We start from the raw sequence: 9,635 nt of genomic DNA, 5'->3' as shown, positions 1-9,635 counted from the left end.
GTGGTTCCTTTTCCAGAAACCTTTTCTTACCTGGCAGTTGTTTTGTTTTTTGGGTTGTTTTTAACTGAGGAAGAACACACTCGTCTGTCAGAGGGAACACCGCAGATGCCCTTTGCCGGTTTCCGGAGCTCTGGGTTGGGCCTATCCTCTCCCTCCCACCGCCACGTCCACCAGGCTCAGGGGCTGGAGAGGCGGCTTGTTCTTGCTCAAGGTCAGGAGTCACAAATGAAATTTTTTTTTTTCAATTAAGGGAAAAAACAGCAGTACCTTTGTACCTGCCAGGAGCGGCTGCATCACCACCTGTTCTCTCCTTTGCTGCTAATAAACAATATGACTTTCTCTACTACTCGAGAACTATTTTTATGTAATTAATGTACGCTTTCTTGTTTATAAATGCCTGATTTAAAAAGAAAAAAAAAAAGAACCCGTGAGGAACATTTAAATAACGACAGGATCCGCTCCTGCACTTGCACAACCTTACCTCACTCGCCTCACCCTAGTCCAGGCCCTGGAATGAGTAAAAGAACTAATGAATGAAGAGCAGACTGCGTCTGAAAACCAACGCTAGAACCCAGAGCCGGGACCACGCCCACCCCGCGAGGAACCGCCCACAACAGTCTGGCCCCGCCCGACTGTATCAGCCACACCCACCACAGCCCCGCCTCTTCCGATCCGCGAGCCAGCCCCGCTCCCAATCCCGGACCACCCGCCAACCACAACTCAGCCGGGCCAGCCCACGCTCAACCCGCCCCCAAGCCATGCCCCGCCCCTAAGCCCGGCCCTGCCTCATCAGCAATCCAACTCCGCCCCCAGAATCCTGGTCCGGGCCCCCAGTCACTAGCGGTGCGGGAGCCAGGACCCCGGCCCCTTCGGCTTCCGCGCGCGCCTGACGTCACTTCCGGGGCGGTGGCGGGAGAGAGGCTCACTTCCGCTAGCGGGGGAGCGCCAGCTGCGGCGCAGGAGGCCGGGTTGCGGCTCGGGGGCCCTGACGGACGCACGGGCGGGCGGCCGGAAGCCATGGAGCGCGGCCCCGCGGCCGGGGTGCGCAAGCTGAGGCGGTGAGTGCCGGACAGGAGCGGGCACGGCGGCGCGGGTTGACCTGAGTGCCTCCGTCGCCGTTTAGGGAGCCGGGCCGGGCCGTGAGGCCGGGGCAGCCAGGTCGAACGCCCCCGAAATCCCGTACTCCCGGGGCGTTCATGTTCCGGGCCGGTGGGCTCCCCCAGACCAGGGGCAGGAACCGCGCGAGCCAGCATCTCCGACTCTAGCAGTGCCCTGTGTCCCCTCCATTTAGCCTTCCGACGAGGGGTGGGTGACAACCCACCCGGGACGCTACCTGCTCCTTCCGGGAGTGCGCCGTCCGAGCCGCGGACTCTGCCCCTACCCCTGAATCGGCCCCCCAGCCCAATACTCGGCCCTGCCCCAGCAGCCCGAATCCGAGCACTGCATTCTGAACGTTTCCCAGCCGCCTCTGCCCATTCGCAGGCTGTCCGGCCCAGGACTCCTCCAGGGCTCCCGGTTTGAAGTCCAATTTCTGCAGCAGGGCTCACGGGCGTGACCCGATCGCGGCTCCCTCTGCGAGTCCTCTGTATGCTTCTTCCTCCCGGTGTCCTCTCTAACCGGTACCCGCAGTTCCTGGAACGGGCTGTCACTTCTGGGGTTTTGCCCATGCTCTCCCTTCTGCTCTGTCCCTTGTCACCTGGCCATTTTCTCTGCACCTTTCAGACTGCACCTTTTTCCAGGCAGCTTTCTCACCCTGACTGGCTGGGTGAGGTGCCCTCACGGTCCTTCGTATTTAGGTCGTCCTACAGTATTGCAATTGCTTGTTTCCTCGTTAGTCCTCAGAACACCCGCCAGTCCGCACAGGGCCTGGCAGCAGGGTGCCCAGTATGTGCTTGTGGGCAGAATTGCTGGGGCTCTGGGTGTGTATCCAGTGAGAGAGGCACGTGGATGTGCACTGCCCAGTTTGAGGCCTGGCTCTTGGGGCACACACAGTGACACCCATAAATAACATGCGGGAGGTCACAGGTGCTGGTGTCCCGAGAAGAGACTTTCCGCCTTCTCTGTCAAACCTGGCAGACTCTGTAGCCTTTCCTTTTCTTCTTTGACCCTTGTTTTTTGCCCATTCGTTAAGCCGGTGTTTATTGAGCAAAGCCAGATACCGTGTTTACGGAATAAGACAGGGTCTTATATTAATTTTTGCTCCAAAAGACGCATTAGAGCTGATTGTTCAGCTAGGTCTTATTTTCGGGAAACACGGTAACGGCCCTGCCATCATGGAGTTTCTCTTTAGTTGGAACCTGGAACCATGAGAGCATGGTGGGCCTGGGGGTGGGGGGACCTGACCTGGCTTGGAAAGGCTCTCTGAGGGCATTGGAGATGAGATCTGAACGGTGAACAGGACAAGGGCAAGGCCTGTCTAGTGAAATTGGGGAGGGGTCCCCAGGAGGGGAACTATCTGGGTTCTGGCTCTGAGGCAGGAGTGGGCAGTGTGGCTTGTTTCGGGAGAGTGAGGGGGCGTGGGGTACCAGATGAGTGAAGCTGGGGAGGCTGCCCCAGCCAACTGCCAACCTGGCAGGCTGTGACAAGGGATTTGATCTCTATCCTGAAAATAGTGGGAGGCCACTGGGACACCCCAAAAGGGAGGTGGCGTGATCAGATTTGTGTTGTGAAAAGATCCTTCAGCTGCTGGCGGGGAAATGGCCTGGAGCGAGGTGATAGTGGCCGAGTGGGGACCAGCAAGGAAGGAGACTGCAGAAGCAGTGCAGGTGAAAGGTGACAGGCGCGGACCAGGTGGCAGTTAAAGGAGAGAGAGGAAGAGGCAGCAGTCTCTGCTGATGGGTGGGTCTGAGGTGGGGGGAGGAGTCAAGGACAACATCAGGATTTCTGGCTTGGTCATGGGGCTTGGCCACCTCGGTGTGCCCTTCGTCCTCTAGGTGGCTGGGGGCCTCCTACCCTGCGCGCTGTCTCTCAGCCAGGCCTTCCTGTCAAAACCAGCCTTCATTGTGTCCCCAAACACCAGACCCTCCAGTACCCCCGTGCACCAGCGGAGTGTCACCTGTTGGGGCTGGACCCCTTTGAGAATATGTAGGTTGACATTTGGGGATAATTCTCTCCTGTGAACTGTGGGGTGTTGAACACCATCCGTGGTCTCCACCCTCTCGATGCCAGGAGCTCCCTTCCCCAATCCTCACAACCGAAAATACCTCCAGTTGTTGGCAAGTGTCCCCGGGGGACAAACTCATTGTATCTGAGAACCAGTGTTCTCCCCTCTGTAAAATACTTGCACATAAAGTATGTGTCCTGCTTGGGAGTTCGGGGACTCCTGGAAGCCATCCATGTCTGTCCCTCCCAACCTTGGCTTTGGCAGCTTTCACATTCCCCCCATGTGCCCCTAATCCAGGTGACTGTGGGATGTGGCTCTCTCCAGCCCTCGGTCACAGGTCACAGTTCCAGTCACGAGTCCAGAGGGAGCAGATATATTTCTGGGCCTCAGACTGCTCTGACCTGTTCTGAAGCTGAATGTTCCTGGCCCAGTGGTTTTCAGACGCTGTGGCCCCAAAACTCAACGTACCAAGGTGCTTTACTGCTAGAATCGAGTGGTGTGTGTCTCCCCCTTGGTCCAGTCTGTAGGGAACGTGTAGTAAGTGGGCAGGTTTTCTCAAACCTCAGTTCTCTTAGTTTCTTCGTTGGCAGCTCTGTATACGACTGTAGTTGCTTTAGCACTTTAGCTGTAGTCTATGTCATACAGCGTTTCACGATGCTCTGAAGGAAGAACGTTTGAGCTCCTACTCTGAGCCATGCCCCACCCACCCCTTACTCTCATCTTGTTTACTCCCTCCCCCTTGAGGTGAGTGGTATCTGCATGGATGGATGAGGAAACTGAGGCCCCAGCAGGGTAAGCGACTTGCCCAAGGTCTCAGACCCCTAAGTTGGCAGAGCTGGAGGATCGCCTGTGACACCTCCCCCTCCAAGCAGCCTGGCCCCCAGCACAGGGGAGAGCCATTGTCTAGCCCATAGGCCTCTAAGCCTGAGATGTATCCTGCTTTTGTTCCCAGAGCCTTTGTTTGTTTTCCTCTGCCTGGGCTCCTCTGTCTCTGGACATCACAGCCCTGTCATGGTTCTGGCCCCTGGGAGCGTGCCCTTGGTTCCCTCCAGTCAGCAGTCTGTCCTTACCTCGGTTGTTCTGTGTTACTTGGGGTTGTAGGATGGATCCTTGAAGGACAGCACAGAGATGGGCTGGCAGGAGAGTTTGGGCCCACCCTGTGGACACCGGCATGGGGGAGTGATAGTGTTTCCCTGAGCCCGGAGCAGGGGCCATGTGGGGGAGAGTGGGTGGGCCAGGGGTCTGTTCTACCAGCACAGCTGGCAGGCCATGCTCAGGGTGATGAATGGATTTAAGTGACTGCATGCTGAGGAAGGGCGATAGCAGGCAGGGCCAGGTCAGCTTTGGGTCCCACAGAGGTCACTTGGGAGGTGCTTGGTCCCCTCAGAGGGCAGGCTGGGTTTGCAGGTCCATGGGGGTGGAGGGTGGAGCAGTCTGAGCAGGAAAGGGTGCAGGGGGCCATGGGGAAGGCCAAGAGGCTCAGTACAGGCAAGACTGGGTCCCGGGCTCCGGTGGTGTTTGGGGACCCACATCTTGCTGTTCTCTGCAGGGCTTTTCGGTGCGCCACATGGAGACGTGCGGTGGCAAGGCTCCCAAGGGCTCGGCTTGGACCACGATGGGGCTGGGCAGCAGCCTCCTAACGGGGCTCTCATCTGGGGTGGTGGCTGGGGGTCGCCCTCCCCCCCGCCCGTGTCTTGGAGCACCCCTCCCCCTCCCTTGCCGAGCGACGCCCACCCTGGTGCCCAGTGCCCGCCATGAACGGCCTGTCAGTGACCGAGCTCTGCTGTCTATTCTGCTGCCCACCCTGTCCCGGCCGCATTGCCGCCAAGCTCGCCTTCTTGCCGCCAGAGCCCACCTACTCGCTGGTGCCCGAGCCCGAGGCGGGGCCTGGCGGGGCTGGGGCTGCCCCCTCAGGGACCCTGCGGGCCTCTGTGGGCACCCCCGGGCGCTGGAAGCTCCACCTGATGGAGCGCGCTGACTTCCAGTACAGCCAGCGCGAGCTGGACACCGTGGAGGTCTTCCTGACCAAGAGCAGCCGGGGCAACCGCATTGCCTGTATGTACGTACGCTGCGTGCCAGGAGCCAGGTGAGCCTCTCAGATGTGACCCGGACCCACCCTGGTGGGGGGGAGGGCCCTGGGAGTGCCAGAGCTGGGTGAAGACCACCGGGTGGTGCCGGTGTCTGGGGAGGCTTCTTGACAAGGGGTGGCAGACCAGAACCACCAAGGGCTGGCCTCGCTCTGCCCACAGCTGCTGCCCAGCTGCTCTGGGCCCTTTCATGTGCAGCTGTAAGGGGCCCTCTCAGCATCCCATATTGAAGACGAGGACCCCAACACTCAGGGAAGTGGCTTTGAGGGGCTGTGTCACACCACCTGCTCGACAAGGAGCCACCTGCTTCAGGGTCTCTCCGGTGTTCAGTGCCCAGTGAGGTCTTCACACCTGAGGCCAGCCAGTGGCTCAGGCCTAGTCTGGCTCCCTGTTAACAGGCGCCTCAGGACCTGCAAGCAGAGTTCTTCCCTGAGCCTAGGGGTGGGGCAGAGGCGCGGCCTTCCAAGTGCTTCTGTCTCCAGGTCTAAGTCCAAAGGGCAAGCTCTGACTTTTCCTCTGGGCTGGCCTGGGCTGGGGGTGGGGTGGTGCTGGAGGCAGAAGACCAGGAATCCACCAGCCTGGTGCCTGCTGTTAGCATGTCCTGTGCAGGTCCTGTTAGCGGTAGCCTGGCAGAGCCACCATGGGATGCAAAGGCTGAAATCAGTGTCATGGTCATTTCTTGCAGGAGAGGGGGAGACCTGCACCACTGTGATCACGGGTTGGCTTTATTTGCTTGTGAGGCAGGTGCCAGCTGTCAGAAAGAGAGGAGACAAACAGCCCTGCCAGCCTAGAAGCCACTGTCTCATTCCCCAGGAAGGCTCTGAGTAGTGGGCCTGTGTGCCTGCCATCCTCAGGCTGCCGGAGCCTCTCCAAAGGGAATGCCTCGGAGGAGAGGGTTCCACCCTGTGCTGAGAATGTGACCCATGGTCCCAACGGCCCCCTTCATAGAGGGGAAGCCTGAGGCTCCGCGGGCGTTTCCCTGCCCGAGATCACACAGGCTGAAGGAGCTAGGCCACTTGGCTGCACAGGCCGCCTGCCAGTCCTGTACTGGGTGGGGCGTGAGTAGCCCCTCCCTACCTTGCCCCTGACCTGTGCCTCCTGCCCCCAGGTACACAGTCCTCTTCTCCCACGGCAACGCCGTGGACCTGGGCCAGATGAGCAGCTTCTACATTGGCCTGGGCTCACGGATCAACTGCAACATCTTCTCCTACGACTACTCGGGCTACGGCGTCAGCTCGGGCAGGCCCTCTGAGAAGAACCTCTACGCTGACATTGACGCCGCCTGGCAGGCCCTGCGCACCCGGTGAGCTGTGTGCCAGGGGAACAGTCAGCTGAGAGCGTCCCCTCCAAGGGGACCAGAGCCCCTGAAACTGGGTGGGTTGGAAGGTGCCCACCAAAAACTCGGGCTGGCCTACCTATGGAGGGACGAAGTGCCCACTAGATCCCAGTGGGTGGCCCTGCGGGAGAGGGAGCCGTCAGCAGCCACACTAGGCCAGAAGGTGAGGCCTGACCCATGTTCCCTCAGCAGGGAGACTGTGGTGGGCAGTCTCCAAACCTCCTGGGGCTGTGGCAGGCATAGGATGGGGCTATCTTCAGGGGAATGGACACTTTTCTGGGAAGCAGCAGTGGGCAGAGGACCTGGGCCTAGGAGGGGGCTGTAAGGCTTGTATGAATGGACTTTGGGAGCCCCAAAGCCGAGGAAGCACTTGGGGTGCAGGGCAGGACTGAGTTGCTATATGTGGTTCTGGGGGTGGGCTCATGAGGCACTTGTGGCTGTGGAACTTGGCCTCATCCTGGGGGGACTGGGCGAGGGTGGAGTTCCTCTGGGTCTAGAGGATTCTGGAGGGTTGTGTTGGGCAGCTTGGTGCCCAGCACAGCTCTGGTGGCTGATGGGAGGTCAGCAAGCAGAGGACACACCCACACCTCCCTGGACTCACACCGTTCTGGTCATCCACATCCGGGGAAGGTGACTCCCACCCTAATGCTCACTACCGAAGCACATTTGCTCGGTCTCTGAACCAGCGTTTGCAGTGTGCGGCCCTGCACGCGCACTGCTCTAGAAGTGACCCCAGCCCTCCTGGAGGTGGTGCCCTGCCTGCTGTCTGTTGGGGGCTGCGCCACCTCAGCCCTGCCTAGCTGATCTGCCTGACCCATTCCTTCAGAGACCAAAGTCAGCCTGCCCTGGGGAGATGGGGCCCTGGTTGCCACAGTGATGCACTAGGCAGTCCCTGCAGCAGGTCCTGGGAATGGGGTCCCCTGGCACCACCCTGGCACCAGGGACCCATCTGGGTAGTGTGGTGTAGGTATGTGCTTGCCATCGGCTGCCTCAACCCTTCCTGCCATCCCTGTTGGCCGGTGTCACTGGCAGAATCATACCCCACTGTGGGATGAGAGCTCTGGGTTCTGTCCATCATCCATCTGTCCTGCTGCTAGCATTGACTTCCAGAGACCTGATCCCTCAGCCCCAGCAACTGAGAGGCAGCAGGAGGATGGGATGCTTGGGCCCAAGTACCCGGGGCTTGGGAGGCCTGGAGAAGAGCTGCTCGCTCCATCTGGCACCTGTCGCGTTTATCCAGGTGGAGATTTCCAGGGGCTGCCTGCAGTCCCTGCCTGGAGCTGGGTGACAGGGCTGAGCTGGTGCTTAGCACAGAGGTGGCCGTGGCAGCCTGGGAGCAGTGGTCAGGGTGGTAGGCACAAGGCCAGGTGGCATCCCTGAGGCCTGGGGGCAGGCAGGGGTTAACCTGGAGTGCTGTCAGGCCAGGGACAGGTGGGGATGCCCGTGGATGGACAGGGAGTTGGAGTCTGGCTCCCCAGGTAAGATGCACATCTGCCTTGGCCCCATCCACCAGGAAGAGGGGTGGCCTTTTGGGATCGAGGTATGCTGGAGGAGAGCCTTGGAGGCCTTCTGCATGGGGAGGTGGTGAGTGGGTCGCTGTGCTGGTGAGAACAGGCATGGTGGAGCTGGCTCAGGATGCTAGGGGAGGTGGCAGGGCGGGTGAAGGGGCTGGAGCCTGGAGGTGGGTGTTGGTACTGAGGAGGGAGGCCTAGGACCTGGCTACTGTGTAGGGAAGGTGAATAGAAAAGGATGTGGTGCCCAGCCACCTCCCCGCAGCAGCCACCACTCTCTCACCTGTTGTACTAAGCACCAACTGGGCATGGGGGATACAGCTGCCTTTGATTCCCCACAACGAGGGGGGTAGGTGAGAGGCTCAGGGACGAATACAGGCCCCCTGTCACTGCGACCAAGAAGGAATATCTAATCTGGAACAGCAGGGACAGGAAAACCCCAAGCAGATTTTGGGTGTGGCCCTGGTCAAGTATGTGTAGGGTTGGGGGCAAGTGGGGCGACCAGGAGGAGCAGGAGAGGCGCCTAGGCTATCCTGCAGGCAGGAGCCACTGTGGGGCCCTCATTAGGTGCACTCCTTACGCATGACCGGGTAGATCGTGTTGGAGAAACTAAGGGTAGAGCCGGGTGAGCTGGGGCTGTGGCCTGGCCAGCTGTCCTCACACCTGCCAGTCCTTGGCTGCCTACTACGTGAACCTGCGTTGGGGGAGGGCAAGGGAGGATCCCTCGACAGGCCCTATTTCCTGGAGGCTCTGTGCAGAGAACCAGGGAGGAGGGCAGGCGGTGGGAGGGGCATGTGCATGCTGTGGCTGCGGCTGACCCTGCCCCGCCGCCAGGTACGGCATCAGCCCGGACAGCATCGTCCTGTACGGGCAGAGCATCGGCACGGTGCCCACCGTGGACCTGGCCTCGCGCTACGAGTGTGCCGCCGTGGTGCTGCACTCCCCGCTCACCTCTGGCATGCGTGTCGCCTTCCCCGACACCAAGAAGACCTACTGCTTTGACGCGTTCCCCAAGTGAGCGCCGGGCGGGCCCGGGGGGGCGGGGCCTCGGCGGGGGAGGGCGCGGAGGCCTGACGCACCCCGCCCCGCAGCATCGAGAAGGTGTCCAAGATCACGTCGCCGGTGCTCATCATCCACGGCACGGAGGATGAAGTGATCGACTTCTCGCACGGGCTGGCACTCTACGAGCGCTGTCCCAAGGCCGTGGAGCCGCTGTGGGTAGAGGGGGCCGGGCACAATGACATTGAGCTCTACAGCCAGTACCTGGAGCGCCTGCGCCGCTTCATCTCCCAGGAGCTGCCCAGCCAGCGCGCCTAGCCTAGCGGACAAGCTGCACCCGGAGCCGCGCCTGGAGGGACCTGAGCAATAAGGCGGCTCCTGGAGTCGCCCCGGGCCGCGCAGGCCCAACTGCTGCATGTGAACCACCCCAGGCCCCCAGGCGGGCCAGGGGACGGGAACTGCCCTGGCTCAGGGGCTGTGGACAATGTACAAGCAAGCGACAGAGCCACGCTCTCCTTTCCTTTTGGAAGCAAAACAAAACAAAAAAACGGTGAAAACAAATTAAAGATTTAAAGTTTTAGGGTTCCTCTTGCTTCTCT

At 60.5% G+C, this 9,635-nt stretch overlaps 1 protein-coding gene across 1 annotated transcript; it reads left to right on the top strand.

Annotated features, from left to right (window-relative positions):
* The first annotated feature begins 899 nt into the window (after nucleotides 1-899).
* On the top strand, nucleotides 900-9,621 carry ABHD17A (abhydrolase domain containing 17A, depalmitoylase). Its single transcript, XM_019743980.3, has 5 exons — nucleotides 900-1,058; nucleotides 4,653-5,189; nucleotides 6,299-6,493; nucleotides 8,872-9,051; nucleotides 9,129-9,621. The coding sequence occupies exons 2-5, from the start codon at nucleotides 4,858-4,860 to the stop codon at nucleotides 9,352-9,354; spliced, it is 933 nt and encodes a 310-aa protein (XP_019599539.1). The 5' UTR covers nucleotides 900-1,058; nucleotides 4,653-4,857; the 3' UTR covers nucleotides 9,355-9,621.
* The last annotated feature ends 14 nt before the right edge of the window (nucleotides 9,622-9,635 follow it).

This window comes from Rhinolophus sinicus, chromosome 15 (assembly GCF_057876585.1).
Source record: "Rhinolophus sinicus isolate RSI-liver-muscle chromosome 15, RSI-T2T, whole genome shotgun sequence".
Lineage (NCBI taxonomy): Eukaryota > Metazoa > Chordata > Mammalia > Chiroptera > Rhinolophidae > Rhinolophus > Rhinolophus sinicus.
This window is presented reverse-complemented; position numbering and strand designations above follow the sequence as displayed.

Bases quoted from the DNA above. Each gene is read 5' to 3' on its own strand.
- ABHD17A (XM_019743980.3), top strand. From the start codon at position 4,858: ATGAACGGCCTGTCAGTGACCGAGCTCTGCTGTCTATTCTGCTGCCCA. The intron at 5,190-6,298 runs GTGAGCCTCTCA...TCCTGCCCCCAG, and splicing joins CGCTGCGTGCCAGGAGCCAG to GTACACAGTCCTCTTCTCCC. The intron at 6,494-8,871 runs GTGAGCTGTGTG...CCCCGCCGCCAG, and splicing joins TGGCAGGCCCTGCGCACCCG to GTACGGCATCAGCCCGGACA.